At 34.7% G+C, this 18,879-nt stretch overlaps 1 protein-coding gene across 1 annotated transcript in view; it reads right to left on the minus strand.

Annotated features, from left to right (window-relative positions):
- LOC120624293 (CAD protein) overlaps positions 1-15,082 on the minus strand; it is a 30,266-nt gene extending 15,184 nt beyond the window's left edge. The window contains exons 1-14 of the mRNA XM_039890753.1: positions 14,901-15,082; positions 12,510-12,706; positions 8,643-8,800; positions 7,334-7,484; positions 6,359-6,422; positions 5,663-5,757; positions 4,034-4,211; positions 2,863-3,084; positions 2,630-2,748; positions 2,277-2,552; positions 2,055-2,189; positions 1,742-1,969; positions 1,268-1,491; positions 1,025-1,084 (exon numbers count right to left, since the gene is read on the minus strand). Coding sequence (XP_039746687.1) covers positions 1,025-1,084; positions 1,268-1,491; positions 1,742-1,969; positions 2,055-2,189; positions 2,277-2,552; positions 2,630-2,748; positions 2,863-3,084; positions 4,034-4,211; positions 5,663-5,757; positions 6,359-6,422; positions 7,334-7,484; positions 8,643-8,800; positions 12,510-12,686 — 2,087 coding nt within the window. The 5' untranslated portion in view covers positions 12,687-12,706; positions 14,901-15,082. The remainder of the gene's footprint in view (positions 1-1,024; positions 1,085-1,267; positions 1,492-1,741; positions 1,970-2,054; positions 2,190-2,276; positions 2,553-2,629; positions 2,749-2,862; positions 3,085-4,033; positions 4,212-5,662; positions 5,758-6,358; positions 6,423-7,333; positions 7,485-8,642; positions 8,801-12,509; positions 12,707-14,900) is intronic.
- Positions 15,083-18,879: the final 3,797 nt, after the last annotated feature.

The following is an 18,879-nucleotide window of genomic DNA, read 5'->3' on the forward strand; positions in this document are numbered from 1 at the left end:
TCTCTCGTTCTTGTTTTCACAAAGGTGTATATTGTTCTCGCTCATAAAAAGGATTCATGTGTGTGAATAAACTGTAAACTATGCCAAGTTACACTGGTAAGTTCTGTAGGCAGCCCATCTACCTACTTAACTTAGCCGTATACAATCCTTTGTTACGAATAGTAGACTATTTGTATCCCTTGAAAATTTTAGATTTGAGATTTAAACTGCCAACTGACAACTTTAACTAACTCAAATGAAATATTAGATTTAATTATAGATTATTTAAAGTGTTTTCTACCATCTTTCGAAACATTAAGATCTTTAGGCTATTCAACAATTCAAAAACGTGTTCATTCTTGATAAAGCTCCGAAAAATACGCGCGATGGCTCATTCGATTTGAAATGTCGTCTAGACAAATGTATCGAAAGTAAATAGCACATAAAAATTGCAATTGTTATTAACAAATCAAGATGAAAAAGAGATAGCATATCCCTTTTCGTTATAAAGTAAAAAATGATTAATATTTAAAATAATGTTGAAAAAAATCCTTAGAGAGGAGGATTTTTTTTACATTTTTTTCAACGCAAAAATGTATTTGCACCGAAACAAAATATCATAATTTTTTTTCTTATATCATTCAATATTAATTTAAACAATAAAAAAAATTAAAGTGTCATCAGAACACTTGAAACAATAAAGCGAAGTGGGAAAATAATATTGCCAATTTTTCAAAGTGTACTTTTACGTTTGCTAATGAAAAATTTTTGTTTTCCAATTTCTGTTCTTCCAAAAATCGACGGAGAAATCTGTTTAAATAATTGATTGAAAAAAATTCAAATAAAATTCACATAATTCTTTTTTCATCGCGCCATTTATTTATGCATACATACAATATTTGTTCATTTTGACTTGTCCTCAGTCAAACAACAACAAATATACAACATTGGATACATATGGTGGTGCGATGAAATAAAAATGAAATATTTTTGATTTTTTTTTAAATTGAATTCTTTAGTCCTGCGATAGATATATGAAAAGTACTCGGGATCACATCCTTTTCTCATCCTCAAACTGTGTGTGCTGTTTTCCGGCTCGTTTCCACTGATAATCGATTCGAAGACACATATTTTATTTAAACATTTGGTCGATTAAAAAAAACAACGTATTCCAATCAGCTTTATTAAGTATAAAAATAATAAATTAAACAATGGCACTGTTAAATTATATTATACCTTTAAGTCGTTGTTCTGATTTATTAAAGTTTTCTTCACAAATTTAACATTTTATGGAAAAAATAAGTATTGGTGTAAACTGCCAGTTCTGTTTAATATTGGATAGTCCAGGAATGTTATTGTACGATTTTCGGGCGTTTCATATAGTTCTAGTATTTTTACAAAGTTTTGAGCAGGAGCTGGTTTAAGCCAAACACCGGGTACGTATAGTGTCACTTGCGGCCCTACAGATGGCCAATACCGCCCAAGATTGTATCCATTTACAAAAATGTAGCCCTAAAACATAAATACAATTAGGAATAAAAATAAATGAAAAAATCGGTCTTATATCTATTAGCTCTATATTGGAACCATAAGCTTCATAATGAAGAGAAAGTATCAAGTATCATAGGAAAATTTTAGATTGGGATACCAATTTTAAATACACAGTTGTTAGTGAGTTATTAGTTGATATCCAGTAATCGAGATGGGAACAACACCTCAAGCCAAAATTATGGTCTATAATACTTATTATATCAATATTTACCTTTCCCCATCCTGTTGGATCAATAAATGTATCTAGAGGATTTTCGCCATCCGGCAATACTAGTTGTGCCTCATACAAAGTAGGAACTTCCTGATTTATGTTTTCATGAATAGACAAATCAGCTTCAAGTGTTGAGAAGTCTTTCTTTTTAATGTCTAAAGGATAACCTGTTATTGACCACGTTCCCGCCAAGGTTCTGTTATTTAGAGAAACGTTGCTTAAAATTCCCTAAAACAAAATAAATTTATTAATTTATCCATTGAATTTGAAACAAAGTTAGATTTTCTTCTATATGAAGCTACTCTATACTTACTTTAAAATCATGAAGCCTCTTTCCAAAATTAATTCGGCCCTGGTTCTCCACCAACAGTGATAGAATAGATCCTGGTTTAAATTTGATGCTTAGTGAGTACAATTTCTGCATTCTGTTGATAAAACCTTGTAGTTTCTATAAATAAATTACAAATATGTTAATTTAAGTTAAGTAGACAAATGTACTTATTTTTTTATTTTAATTTGTTACTTGCTTACTTACGTTGTCAACAAAAACAAAAATCCAGTCACGAGGCATTTTAATTTCTAAGATACCATCTGTTTCATTAAGTGTGGTTTCATACAGTACAAGTCCTCCACGTTGTTTCAATGCCTCAAAGGTCGGCAATTTTGCGCCAATGACATCTTTGTATTTAAGTCCCAAAGCTAAACGGCCTTCTTCAGATAGAAGATTGATTTTTGGAATAGCAGAAATTTGTCCGTATGCCCCCTTCCTTGATGGTTTTGGAGCTGGTATATTTGTTGGAACTAAGTCATACTGTAAAAGTTTATAGTAAGTATCAAAGATCCGTTTTCGAAAAATTTATGACGAGTACAAGTATAAGTTATACTTACTTGAGCCAGTGTATCACGAATGGCATTATATTTTGATGTAGGATCACCAGCTTCAGATAAAGGAGCGTCGTAATCATATGAGGTTATATCTGGCTGATAGAAAGATCCATAATTTGCACCTGAAAATTAAACTGGCCTTAAAATATCGTACTTATTCCAAATTTTGAAATAGCAATTAATATTACGTCTGAGGGTACATTAAAATTTAAAGCCGTTTCATTTTGCTTACGTACCAGCAGTAAATTCGAAATTACTGCCTCCAAAAAACATGTAGAAATTAAAATTAATATTGTTCTCCACCATATCACGGAGCGTGAACACAACCCGTTCTGTTGATACTTGTTGTATATTTTCACTCCAATGTGTCAGCCATCCCGGATAGTACTCAGAATTCATTAGTGGCCCAACTGGCATAAATGCACGAAGTTCTTTAAACATATGTGTTGCATTGTTAGCTGTAAGAAATCATAGACAGTTATTTAAATTATATATAAGTGGTTATAGCGTAGTGCTAAGAGCTGTGGCTCCCTTTTGGAGGGACCAAATCTGATCCCTGAAATCCACCTCTACCTTTTCAGAGTTATGTGCGTTTTTAATTTATGCAAATAAATATAACTTTATTTAAAGATGAAGAAAAACATCGCGGGAAAAACCTGCAAGTCTGCGAATTGTCCATAATGTTCTCAAAGGCATTTGAAATCTACCAATCCGCACTTGGCCTAAACCCTTCTCATTTTACGAGGAGGCCCGTGCATTGTAGTGTACCAGTAATGGGTTGATAATGGTGATGATGAGGATGATGATTTAACTTATATACTTAATACTTCGAAACACAGAGAAACTGCTTAAACGGTTAAAATGGTTGGAAACGCCATCATTTGCCTAATTAAGATCTCAATTGAACACACAACAATATAAATATATAACTGAAATGAAAGGAAGCCAAGTGTGTGAACTGAATCGAGATCTGCCATCGCACTTATAAAAATAAAAGTCTTTTTTTTGGATTAAAAATAGGTACTGTTGATGTTGATTTTTTTTTTAAATTTTTATTTTATAAGGATCAAGCAGATTCTATGTTAAGTGGAAAGCCCTAGCCTATCAACAGAGCAACACTCCGCAGGACATGTAAGCAGGAACACCGTCCTGCAACGTGCGCCCCTGTGTCAATCAACCTCAGAAGTAGGTGTTAAGCCTCATGTTCGTGTAATTACACCGGCAACCACGCCCTTTTAACTGGAACACAACATTAAAACAATGCAACAAGGCAGCAGAACTTATTATGGTGGTAATACTACCCCAGACGAGCTCTGCCACAAAAAGCTCCACTACTACAAATTACTAGACCAACTAAGCAGATAAGAATTTATTTAAGAAACAAAAATAATAATAAAATATACACACAAGGTCCAAAGTCGATAGTAGTAAGAGCTCCAGAAACTGATCCGTCATAGAAGTATGACCTGTACGGGCCATCAGTAGTGTACAGCAAAGCGTTCGACAGCACGTGGCATTGGATAATATCGCGAATTTCCTCCATGTAAGCTTTAGATGCACCGTAACTTCCATATTCATTTTCTACCTGAAAATCTATACTTGTTTTATCAACTTATGTAACCATAAAATACGTGAATCTCATTCATCACGTATTTTATGATGGGTGGGCAATGTGGTGCCCACTCGTCCACAAACATTTCAAAAAGTTTTCTTTGATGTCATCTAACACAAAGATCACATTCCAATCATGGATTTTTTATATTAAAAGATCAACAGGCGGGAGCATGAGCTAATTTTGTCTTGCTAAAGTGTTTTATTTCTTTTCTAATTCCTTACAAGATAGCCCGTGACCCACCTGGTGGTAAGTTATGATGCAATCCAAGATGCTAACGGGCTAGCCTGTTAGGTATGGCAGTTATATTAAACCCACACCCCTAATCGTTTTCTAAGTGACGTCGCACGCATAATTGCTTAGTGGCACATCTTTCTCGGCAGGGTGGTATGTAGCCACGGCCAAAGCCTCCCAACGGAGAGAATCAGTACAATTCAACTGAATGAAACATGCGACTCACAACCTGTCAGTAGGTATTTTCGTTTAACCGTTTAACAACGTAATGCCGTATTTTCTTACTGAAATAAACTACAACGCAATTCGTTCGTGCTCCATTGTAGTTCATGAATATTGTAAGAGATGGCACTGATTTATTTGTAAGTCAAACAAGTGTGAAATATTAGTTGCAATTAAAAGGTAGGTAGGTATTCATGTAGGCAGAACTCCTTTGTGGGGTTGAGTATACGCTTTTACAACATGATTCCTAAGGAAATTCTTGACCTACCAATGCATACATTTAAAAAATGTGTAAAAACGCATCTAGTACAGCGAGGTTACTATACATTTGATGAATTCCTCAATGACAAGGTAGAATGGAAGCAGCCAGCCTCGCTCTCATCTCCCGCAAGATAGCAAAATGATTGTAAATGTTGATGTTGGAAAAGAGCAACTACTGAGTTTCTTGCCGGCTCTTCTCGGTAGAATCTGCTTTCCGAACCGGTGGTAGAGTCACACAAACATGCATACTTGACGTTTCAAAAGTGCTTATAAAGTAGGCCTACTTGAAATAAATGAATTTGAATTTGAATTTGAATTTGAATTTGAATTTATATACATGTGATTTTATAATTTTACGCCATGTTGAGTCAAATTTATTCAAAATAAAAGTTTGTATATGAATTATTGTTTAAAAACCTTTTCTCTTGCTTAGTTTTACGCACAGATCAGATTATTTTGTTTGCTCTAAGCCAAACTATGAGATGCTGCTAATTTACGTACTTTATGAAGATTTATTGCGATTAGAACTTAGAGCTTTCAAGTTTATGAGTCCAGTTATCACCGCCATCTCACAACAAAGTAAAAAAAATAAAAACTTGCATGACTATTCATTCAACCTTTATGAGGCGCTTTTTTGATTAAAGCTGTTTTGCGTTAGTGTGGAAGCATCTGAAGGTGTCTGAAATACTACCTGGAATATAATATACCTGGACTAAAATAATGGGCCCACCGTTCCCATACAATAAAGGATCCACTTGTTCAAAAAGCTTTGCCATCCATTTTTTTGTTTCTTCGATAAAATCTGCAAACAAAGCAGTAAGGTTAGATAAAATCTTATTTTATTTTATTATTAACAATCGAAAACGAATCAGGTTTACTTTTGTTTAATTTAACAAAATCGAATCATAATTACCAACGTAGTTTACAAAATTGAAAAACACATCAATAATAATATTTGGTTTACTTGACGTACTTCCAAAATCTTGTGGAAATTTTAATTTTTGATTATCTTTGGAATCATTGCAGTTCTAATTTTATCACGGAAACCGGCAGGGTGATTGCGAATCTCACAACGGGCTCGCTACAGGTGTAAATCTCGCGATCTTTGATGTCAAACGTCACTTTTGGGTACAATAAAAATACAAAAGTGTCGTTTGGCAGCAAAGATTATAAGATTCACGCCCTTCGCAAGCTATCTTGAGATAGGTACGTACCTTGAGATGTAACCGAGTATATACCGGCGAAAGATTGGTTCATAATAATCTCGGTCAACCTATATTTCACTGTATTTAATGACAGACTTATGTTTGCGCATCGCTTGTGAGCAGTAATAATGCAATCTAGTAGTGTAAAAAAATTAAAAGTGTACCTTTTGAATGTATTATACTACTACAACTACTTACTTTTATCTGTTGATCGCAATTGTATATTAGGATATTTGCTCAGAAGCCAATATGGTAAACCTCCCTGTAATTAAATAAATAATCGGTGTTAACATTAGGCATATTGTGCTAATATTGATAGGTCTCAACTGGCTCATTTATCATTTCGAGAAAATTTACTTAATTTGAAAGGTGGTGATCAAAACTACTTTCATTAAATTGTTATAAAAAATTATAGCTCAGCAGAGCTTAATGTTTATCCTCTCTCACAGTTTTATCTACTATAATCCCTACTTAACTTATAACTTTAACTTATCCTAATATTATAAATGTGAATGTAAGTTTGTTTGTTACGCTTTCGCGCGAAAACTACTCAACCGATCATCATGAAACTTTGTACACGTATTTTTGGCGGTATGTAGCAGTGCGCTGCGTCCCGTGCGAATTTTACGCGGGCGAAGCCGCAGGGCATATCTTTGTTGTCTAGTAATCTAGTAATATTATAAATGTCAATGTAAGTTTGTTTTTTACGCTTTCACGCAAAAACTACTCAACTGATCCTCATGAAACTTTGTACACATATTATTGGAAGTGTTAGACGTAATATAGGATCCTTTTTATCCCGACATAGCTCGGTTCCCTTGGGAGACGGGATGAAAGTGTTTGAAGATTTTACACCATAGCTCCGGCAAATTATAACCAATTTAAATAATTATTTTTGTACTATAGAGGTTATAATATGTGTTTAATTTTGCCCAAACTGTGGTTGGAGATAGAGGACAGAACTCCTCAGCGGACAGCAGCAAACCACTCATTTAAGGCTAGCGATACTGAATACTTCAATTTTTTTTAGAACTAAGTATAACTAAATTTAATGCCACATCAGAATACAAAATGAAACGCAGACGAAGTTGCGGGCAACAGCTAGTAATATAATATAGTGTTTAATTACTCCTTAATTTTATCGCGATGAAGTAATGAATAATATAAATTTACCAAATCTCTTTCCGCACAAATATATGGTCCTGGACGCAGAAGGACATGTAAATCTTCTTCAGCAGCTATCTTTATGAAACTAGCAATGTCATTATCTCCTTCAAATTGATACCACCCCTCTTCGGGTTCGTGACTGCTCCATTCTACGTATCTAAAATAAATAGCATTAGATAATATTGGCATAGAAAAAAATTCAACCTTTATTTTATCGAATTCCATGTTCAGAATTTCGAAAGTAAAACTGCTTGCTGTTTTTGAAATTCAATGGGTATCTAGGTTGAAACTCTATTATATATATTATGTTTACTAATGTTATAAAATATGCGACAGTGTGTTTGTTTGTTTGTCCTTCCCTCACGCCCTAATAAGCGAGCAAACTCGATTTTTGGCATAGGGTTAGTTGGAAGAACGGAGAGTACTTTTTATGCCAGGAGAACAAACGGCTCCCACGGGATTTGTAAAAAAATTTACTAAACGCGGACGACGAACGCGGGCGACAGCTAGTGGAAATATATTTTGCACCTACTTTTAACATGATTATTAATAACTAAGTCAGCGGTATCAACCTATTTATTCATTCACTCACTTGTAGTTTCAAGCTTCCACTTGCATAAGGAAAGTGTGATTCAATTCACAAAATATTTATGTATGTAGGTCTATTCTCTAAATCCGTTTCTCATAATATGACAGACGAGCCTTGTTCCCAGCAGTGGGAGTTTAATAGGCTGTGGAAGATGATAAAACATGTATCTACCTACACCAATTTGATTAATCGTCAAGATCTGGATGCCGATGATTATTTATTAGATTTTTTTTTTCATTTTTCTTTTTATAGTAATAATTGAAGGGCCAAGCAGATGGCCCACCTGACGGTAAGTAGAAAACGATCGCCTAAAAACAGAGAAACACTTCGCAGGGCATGCAAGGAACATGTGAAACGTGCCGTCCGGTGTCCAACAACCTAAGCCGTAGGTGTTAAGCTTAATGTACCTGTACTTACACCGGCCTCACGCCCTTCAGACCAGAACACAGTATTGAAAAAAAGTTGCTTAGCGGATGTATTTTTCCTGGTGGTAGTACCCCGGACGAGCTCTGTCACAAAAAGCTCTACTACTACTAAAGTTACTAAATTTCCTGTCTAGATTAACTATCTAAATGGAATGAATAAGCTGATCAAGATTTTTGGAGATAGAGGCCGCAACTCTTCAACGGCAAGAGCAGTTCTCTCACAATCAGTGCAATACTATCACAGTCGATTAAAAATATCACATTTTTTTAAAGTCTATTCATTACATAAAAAGGTACTCACGTAGATACAGCATTTAGTCCAGCTGCTCTCAATTTCCGCAAACGGTCCCTCCAATATTCTGAGGGTAATCTAAAATAATGTAGGGAACCTGACATAATCCGAATAGGCTTCCCATCTAGCACAAAGTCGTTACCCACTATGCTAATGTTTCGGTGGTTCTGCAATGAAACGAGAATAGAGTATGAAGCGAATGAAAACCAAAAAGTAAAATGAAATAGGTGGTAGGCTAAGAATTTTTCTGTATTAAACTCTGAACCTGAACGTCAAAAAATGTACAAGTAATCCAGTACTGATGGAAAGTCATGTTAATAAAACATGTAACATTTTTGACAAATTCTATTTCTTTATAATTCATAATTGGCAGCTTTGAATTATAGTGAGATGTTTGTATCTTATCCAAAAGCTGCCTAAGTACTCGTATAAAGGGTAAAAGGTACAAAACATTTGTAGTAGCATCGCTTGTACCAGGGCAGGCAGGGTAGCAGGCTAACCAGGTTGCTCTTCTAATAATTTTAAATGACAATGTGATGTGAGATGGTGATAACAAATGTACGCATCGCATGTGCCACCTATGGGCCTACTTGAATAAAGATATTTTTGACTTTAACTTAGTGTTCGGGTGCGATGTCGCGTAGAAACCAATTTGGGTTATGATTATCATACTCCCTATCAGGTTAGCCCGCTGCCATCTTAGACTGCATCATCACTTACCACCAGATGAGATTGCAGTCAAGGGCTAACCTGTAGTGGAATAAAAATAGCTTTGAATTGTGATGTATGTACTATTGGCTGTATCTACGCTAACAACATAATATCCAAAAGATGCCTAAGTATAATGGGTACACGGTGTGGGAAATTTGTAGTCTCATCACTTATACCAGTACAGGATAGCTTTTAATAATGGTGACAGGTGTCTATCTTCGCAAGTAAAGTGAGTACCTACTTAGTTATAATGGGTACAAGGTACGGGACCGGGGACATTACTGACTGGGACTTTCTTAGATAAAATGACTAGAAATGACTAGAACTTGAAAAATTGAATTTATTTAACTTTGTTACTTAGTGTACCCGTCCACCCGTTGATGAGGCCTATTCTGATTACACGGAAAAGCAAATCTAACACAGCATGTGTTGCCTTAATTCCACCAGATGGCGTTGTTTTTCATAATATAAAACAAAAAATTTTAACCAATTGTGTCACTTTGAGTAATGAAAATAATACTTGACGAATTAAGCGAACACAATCATACCGCCGAAAGAGGCTTAATAAAAAATTAAATTAATCAAATTGTTATATTTTTAGATCTTCTCTTTTTCTAATTTTTTCAGTATTATATTACGTTACATATTTTAAGTCAGACATCAGTATCTCACGCGATGATTGAAATACAAACAACAATAGTCTTTCGCTTGAATAACAATAACGGTTGACTCAAGACCAGTTTATTTTTGTAAAGAATGAACAGAACATTCTTTAAAGCTTGCTTTTAACACAGCTTCTAGTGTTAGAACAAGTTTGGGGGGCAGGTTTGTCTTGGAGTTTTTAAAACACTTACACTGATGTGTACATGTTTTAGAAATCTCGGACACAATGATATTATCCAAAGAAAGGTCTGTGAAAAGACTCAAGTATACGCAAACAATATCCAACTACCTAGATGGGGTAAGCGTATGCTATTCATATAACTTTTTATGTATTGAACATCAATAGCCTATAATAGTTCACTGCTGGACTAAAGGCTTCTCCCAACGGGGTTTACATATGTAAACCCCGTTGGACCAACACGCTGGATCACAGGAGATGGTTAGTTCGCCGTTATATTTCCTTAGTCGCCTCGTACGACACGTGCACGGGCAGGAGACAAAAAGTATATCCCCCGATTATATCCACTGGCAAGGGATATAATGTGACGGCCGGGACCCTGCTTTCTGTGTCCAAGCCGATTCAAGGTTCGATTCCCACAACTGGCAAATGTTTGTGTGATTAACATGAATGTTTTTCAGTGTCTGGGTGTTTATCTGTATTTTATAAGTATTTATGTAAACTATTTATAAAATTATTTTTCAGTTCATTAGTCACAGTACCCATAACACAAGCTACGCTTACTTTGGGGCAAGATGGCGGTGTGTGTAGAGTCGTAGTATATTTATTTATTTATATAATTAACGTGTCCACCGGCTAAAGCACGGGAACAGGGAATAGGCGAAGTTCTCTCCCGTTTATTATAACACATATATAATGTGAATATTAATTCCACTTGTGCGCCGGTGCTCCGAGAGTTGATAAAGCTGTAGGAGAAGATACATTTTTATCCTTTCCTCGGGGAGAAAATTGCCTCCTGCTCATGCTAACCGTGCTGAGGGAATAGTAGGGGTGGTGAAAAATGTATACTGATTTGCCGTCACCACACGGCTCTTGTGTTGTCATGCAGTATCTTATTTATATGTCTTAGTTATTGATATATCTTATTCTCCCTGTCCTTTTACATCACAAATGGTGTCGGGCATTTTTATGCATACGAGTAGGTATTTGTGTTGTCATGATGTGTGAGTTTCGGTTATTTGTCAACAAATAGGTCAACCATGTGGCTTGGAGCATTTTCCTCGTAATTTGGTATTTATTGGGTACTTTCTTTATTGAATAGTCACAGTTTTTTTCCAATATATGGCTGAACCATTCTAGTTACTCTTTGAGGATTACATATGCTATTGATTATACAATTTATTTCGACATGTTTGTTCTAACAGACGGAAAATATCTCTGACGTCACCGTGGCCATGTGGCGCACTGATGCAGATTAGTGGCATCACTAACCCTGTGCATGTAAACGATTATTTAGTTTCGGCGAACTCTTTTTAAATTACTGATTAAAACAGAGTCAACTTCTAGACGTAGCAGTTTAGATACCGTGGTTTAGTAAATTATGATGCAGTCTTAGATGGTATAGGGCTACCGCTAACCTATCAAGGATACGGTAGTTGTATTATCGATTGCTAAGCGACATAGTTAGTAATTGGAACGCTTTATCGCTTGGCGCACGTCTTTGTCGCTAAAGTGGTAGGTAACTAACCTAACCAGACCAGAGAAAACGTATGAATTATAAATTTTCGAATTTCCACTGCCAGGTATCGAACACGAGACCTCCCACTGCGCCAGGGTAGACGTCAAACTTAAGTGTTTCATTGTCTCCCCTTTCATAGGAGAGAGATGACACACTCAGACCTAATACAATGTGACTTGGAAGGGTCTTCTAAATTAACCTAATCGACTCAGACCTCTTATTTGCAAGGAACTAGAGATTGGCACCCACAACGTACCTACTACCGGTGTATAGTTACGCATACATATCGGTATACATATATAGCTATATATATACCTTATAGGTATATGATCTATACATATTAACTTTCTACATTTTACTTGGCACTGACTTAAAAAATGTTGTAGAAAATATTAATTTCTAACTTGTCTTAAAATATAAATAATCTTTTCATTAGGTAGGTACTTTTAGTGGAATGTATGTTTTAAATACATATATGAAAAAAAATACGAGCAAAATATTTTTATTATTTTCTTAACAATTTAAAATAAACTTTACACTAAAAAGTAACGAAAAGATTTATTTTCATCATCATAAGACAGGTAAGAATTTTCGAGTATCGGATCGATCGATCGATCGATCGGAGACGGAGCATTAGCGACAATTATTAATTGCTATAATTTTAATATATTTTCTTTAACGCAACTCACGAAAACCTACAACGTTGTCGAGAATCGAGATGTGTGAACTCGTACTTGTTTCGATAAGCTACGCTTTCCTCTTAGAATCACAGCAGGTTAACAACTGTGATTATGTTTCGACTTACTTGCAAAATTACCTCCGGATCTTTTTCTGAAAGTTGACTTCCTTGGTTTGTGGTTTCCGTAAGTTGAACTACAACAGGCTGAGAATCTGGGACATCGTAAGATTGCGCTAGAACCGACCGGCTGTCATAGATCATAAAAATTTGTAGAAGAATTAATCTGCCCCATGATATATACATCGTTATCGTTCAGCACTTTTCTGAAACAATACAAAACATGAAATCAGATTATGATTTTATTATTATTTTCAACCTCTGTTTAAAAATACCGCCGCCGTAATTACCCCTTATGGCAGCGGTCAATAGGCGTAAAAATTCAATTTATTCAATTGGGTGGTTGAGAATATTAAAAATAATATTTAATATGTAGGTATCTATGTCCTTAGTTAAAATTAAATATTTTGACACATATTTAATCGTTTCACGTGATTTTTCGCCAGAAACTAACTAAAATTAAGTTTCTAATTTGTGAGCGAATTCTCACTATACTTATTACCTGGATGCCTAGGCTATAATTTTCGACGACTGTTTTTTCGTTCGCTGCCGACAATAGGTCGTTTATATTTTTAAATAAAAAATTTGTCGAGAAAATAAAAAAAAATATTTAGGAGTGGATAATTAAGGAATCGACAACTAGATTATGACCGATTCTCAAACAGAATTTGAAAAAAAAATCATAAGAATCGGTCAAGCCTTTTTGGAGGACTGTGTCCCCAAACACTATGAATATTATTTCCTTAAATAGGTAAAACGTGAAATAAAATTTAGAACTCACGAAGTAAATTTTTTAACATAATATATAAATCGTAAAGCTATATATACCTATTTACAAGCTTTATTGTTGGCATCTGAGCTGGGTAGGTACGATACATCATGGTGCTAGTACCTAGCTTGACTACTACTCAAGCATCTGAGTGATACTTTACCCAACTACTCAAGCATCTGTGTCGATCCCTAACCAGATCTCCACTGCAACTAAGTCTAACTCATTGTTTGTATCCTCTTTGATACTAAGTATATAGCTTATTCTTATAGGTATTCTACTTGAACTCTGGATGGTAGGTAGGTATTCTTCCCACTTTTTCTTTAAATTATGGACAAATATTGTTTAACTATAAAAAAAAAACGCAATTTGAGAATTCATATTTTAGACACCATCTTGCAACCCAACAAAATATATTGTTATCTACACGGTAGTATAATAAAAGTCAAGATCAAAACTAATTTAGGTATGTATGTTAGAAGCATGCTCGTTAGCAAAGATTGAAAAAATGGCAAAAGAAAAAAAAATCCAATCTTAGTTAATAAAAACAATACCTAGCCTAGGTGATTCAGATCAGAAGGTAGGTACTTCTCGTCTATAACAATTTATCAATTTTTTTCCTTAAATAACTGACTCGTAATGCTTCGCGGGATTTCAAATTTATTTCTGATATATCGCTTCACGTGTGCCAAAAGACCTCCCGTCGTGCCAAATTTCAAGATTGTGGGTCATTGTCAAATATCGGCTAACCAGGTTTCCGTGAACGATCAGGGACTTTTAATAGTAAAAAGCGCTTTAAATACTTCTTGCAGGTAGGTACCTACCTAACTACAAAATTTTACTGGATGAATCTTAAATCTGTAGGCCTAAGTTTGGTTTCGTTTTTAAAAAAGGTTTTTATCAAATGAACAGTTTCACACAATACAAATACAGACATAACCTTTTTAATTTCAATTAGGTATATAAATAGTTGTCTACTAACTGAAACCTGAAAATATAAAATATAACGAGGTAGGTAAATAATAAAAGGGACTTTAGAAAGGTATTTTGGGACCTATGAAAGACTATGAAGTCTTGCAGAATAATTTGTAGTTAAACATTTACAACTACTTTGATAGGTAGAAAGAGAAAACCATATAGGTAGCTACCTACCTAGGTAGGCTAAGCTTTAGCGTTTGTGAAATTGGTGAATTACCTACTTTAATCGTAGTAATTTTTAACGATATACAAATACAATATCTAATTATTTATTATAGATATTTATTAAAATTATTACTTAGCGTTAAGATTCGGTAGGTATAAGCAATTGTCAAGAATTTTATAATCAAATCCGACTGGTAGGTACTTAGTTCTTGAGATTTGCGTGTTTGTATACAAACATACTAATATACATATCTTGAAATTTATAATATTGGTACAGATTCAATAAGCTCTAAATATAAATCAGTAAAACAAGTAGGCAACTGTAACGGTTGCAGTCCCTTTTAATTGTAAAAGAATAAAATAGCAAAACAGGTAAAACATAACATCAGGTAAACTACAAACTGGTGGGCTCGAATAAAATCACGTGCCCATAATATCGTACCTAGGTAGGTAACATCTTGAAATGTGTAGAACGGACGGTACCTTACCGGTCTTGCGGCAATGACCCCGTCGGGTAGAGACTTCGAGTGCCAGTGAACTCTCTTGGCCCCGACTTGACAATCACGAGCGAATGCGAAGTAGCTAGGTTATTAGAGCGGACGAAGCAGTAAGTACTACGTAGACAAGCAACACGACCGCTCGCGTTGCCACTCCCTCGGAAACTCGATGACTTTGGCCCTGTAGCAAAACAGACATGTGCATTGCATGCCGGCGCTACGATATTTTATGCATGTGTCGTTTATCAATTCATAATTGCCTATTAACTTAGATAAAATCTACAAAATAAAATATTTAGAGAAAAAAAAGAACAATAGCTTATTCGTTCTAGCGAATGATTCGAAAGGTTAGGTATTTGAAGGCCTGCGGTAAAGGTAGCTATTTCCGCTGAAAATTAGTTTGTGGCAATTAAAATAATCATGCAGATAAACGTAATCACTAGTCAGCACTAGTTAGTTTGTGATGAAAATATTTTGTTACGCTATTAATTAAATTTTAAATAAACCTTTAAATAATATGTTGAAATAAACAAGTAGGTACAGGAAAATATTGTAATTAAACAAAGGCCAAACCTATGCGTAATTGGACGCATGTTAACTTCTGCTAAACCGATTAGGGTGAAACATCCACTATTACCTAAGTGAAAGTAAATGTATGTCAATGAGATCCCCGGAACGCAGCTCTAACTATTCGGAGTTTTGTGTAACTTAAGCAATAAAAAAATATCACTTGAATTAACGGTGAAAGAAAACATCGTGAGTAAACCTGCATGCCTGAGAGTAAACGTTAACTCCACAACGTCCTCAAAGGTGTATGAAGTCTACCAGCCAATCCGCACTTGGCCGCCGTGATGGACTACAGCCTAATACAGCCTAAATCCTTCTCATTCTGAGAGAAAACCCGTGCCCTAGCGGCCCGATAATGGGTTGATGATGATGATTTTTGCAACTATTACGTAGCGAGTATTATTTAAACTCGAGTAGTGTTTTTACACGCTTTATATTAGCTTCACTTGTATGTTTGTTTGTAACCGACTTCTTTGGGCGCGATTTTGACCCACTTTAAACGGTCAGATTTCTTTCAAACTTTGTAGACATATCGAGGACCGATGACAATACACTAATCTGAAAAGATTATTCCAATTTTCACTATAAAAAATAAGATTTTTTACTAATTACTACAGCGCCATCTAGACCCAAATGTAAAAAACCTATGGCGTTCGCGTACCTAACAAATTCCACAGAAAACATTAAGCTACTAGATGGTAGAGGGCGTTAGCTATTACTTTTTAATGGCCTGTTTTAAATAATAATTAGAACTTGCATTTTGAGAGACGGGCACACTGAATAAAAAAAAAATATATATATAATATCTCTTTAATGTTGGATGGGTTACCGATTAATTTTGCTCTAATAAAAATAATAGATCAAGAAAAACTAAAAAAAATCGCTATTATGAATAAACTAAAAGAAAGAAATTAGTTTAGTTTTTTATACCAAGCGTGTTTTTTTAGTTTGTTTGAACTATTTAATTATTTGATAGAACGCTTTTAGTGTGCCAATATAGGACATCACAAGAGTAAAAATGAATAAGTTCTGCATAAGTGTTGCATACAAGATTGTGACCAGGAAACTTGAAACTTTAGATAACATAGTTAAAATAATTCTTATGACTTCCCTGGAGCGCTATTAATTTATGTAAGAGATTCCCCGTTTTGAAGGTTGCATGGATTATTATTTATCTATCCAGACAGATTCCAGTTTGCTGTCTGATGACTTTGCTGACGAAGACATTTTGAAAAAAAATTGCAAAGCTTATATAAACAACGCGCTACGAGTGTATACATTTTAATAAACACAATTATTCAAACTGGTTAAAATACCTACAAATTGCATCGAAATCTAATCGAAAGTGGTTTTCTATTTTTTTTTAATCTTTTTATATCTATACGAAAGTTGATCATATTACTACTCAGTCCTCATAAAGTATTTTGTGTCTTATCGATATCTACTACTCGTATCATCAAAAATTAAAAAAAAATACTTCAGAGTCTACTCTAACGTTTAATTGATTACTGGCCCGTATTGGTTGACTGTAATTACATGCAACGGAGCAAAGGTTAAGTGACAAAATGTGTCCTTCAGGTACTGTACCTACGAGTATACTATGTAGCTGTCCACGCTTCGTAATGCATAAGCAAAAAAGTGGATTTTGAGAATGTAGATAAGGGATTTTAATTTGTTATCTATAAAAAAATGGCCAAGCCGGACTGGGCCAGTGTGGTGGACCAGAGACCCTTTCTATTGTGGGAGTACACTCGTGCCCTGAAGTGGGACGGTAATGGGTTGTTTTGATGATGGTGAAAATAATGGCAAATTAAAACTTGATTTGTTTGTGCCCCGATAGTTGATATCATAGGTGATACAGGTTCACACAATAAAGTGACCTAATCAAAGGTTGGTGCGGGTGTTACCAGTGCCGAGCAGACCGAGTTGCTCAAACATTAAATCCAAAACGCACAATTTAATTGCTATCGAAGGAGTTTAATTGTCGGGCCGTTCCGGGTATATACTCTGGGCTGATGAGCAGCAGAGGCTCGCGCCAACTAATTAGAATAGAATAGAATAGAAAAAACTTTATTGCAACAATAGGAAAAATACAAGGAAAACAGTAATAGTATCTAAGTACTATTGCTAGGGAATAGCACTAAAGCTAGGGGGGTGCAAAGGCGGCCTTATCACTAAAAGTGATCTTTTAAAGGCAAACTGAGCGTACGAAGCCGATAAAAAGTAGAAAGTGGATGGTGCATAAAGTATGTTACGAAAAAATAAAATAAACTTACATGAACATACTTACTACGTTTACATATTAACTACAAAAATATCCATATAAATTTATATATACTATAATAAATGTTTATGATTTATATTTATGCTATTATAAACTTACATAATACTCAATTACATAGATAAGTAATAATTTTTTAAGCGATGTTTAAACAGGTGAATGGTTTCGAAATGACGTATTTCCCAGGAAAGCGAGTTCCACTGTGTTACGACTCGTTATAGCGCTGAGAGCGAGATAAGGGAATCTCAAGCTTGTTGTCACTCGCCGACCGGAGACTGACAAGATGCTGAGAGCAGGAAAAACGCTTTTTATTGTAAAGCGGAGAGATAGGACTATAGAGAAGAGAATAAATTAGAGTAAGAATATGCATATTTCGCCTATCACAAACAGTTACCCACTTGAGTTGCTGACGGTAAAGAGTAATTTGGTCAAATTTCTTCAGCCCAAAGATAAATCTTATGATTAGAATTTATTGTCGATGAGCAATATTCGGTACAAACAAACAAACAAAAAGTTCTTCCCTCTTTATAATATTTTTGTAAATAATGAGAACAATTATGAAGACCAACCATTCGCAGACAATCAATGGTTATATTTAAAAATGTCACACCAGCCTTGTCACTTTCAGAAAAGATTTTAGATTGATTGTTTTTGTAAGAAAGCGATATTTGGTTTTTCTTCATAAATAATTTTACTTTCTTAGGAGATAATGTAGCATTTTCGCCTCGCTGTTTTGATCAACTGTGTCTAAATTGTATAAGTATGTAAAATTTCTTTGCACGCTCGCAACTCGCAACCATGAAAGTGCCTTATAAAGTAGCAACCTTATTAAAATTTATGTCAGTCTAACGGTGTAGTAGTCTCTTTATAGTTTCTATGATAAAATCATAAAATAGCTATTTAGCAACATAGTGTTACTTGGTGGCTTTTGAATTTGGCTTTCTTATCTAGGAATTATTGTTATAACTACTTATTTATTGTAAGAAAATTATAATTAAGTATTAATTAAATAAATTAACTAAATAATAAATGGAAAATTTCATTCTCATTCATCTCTTAGAATTCTAAAATTAAATAACAGTTTTATGTCACAGCAGCGAGGCTGTTATAATTTCTAAATCC

Source organism: Pararge aegeria, chromosome 6 (genome assembly GCF_905163445.1).
Source record: "Pararge aegeria chromosome 6, ilParAegt1.1, whole genome shotgun sequence".
In the NCBI taxonomy this organism is placed as follows: Eukaryota; Metazoa; Arthropoda; class Insecta; order Lepidoptera; family Nymphalidae; genus Pararge; species Pararge aegeria.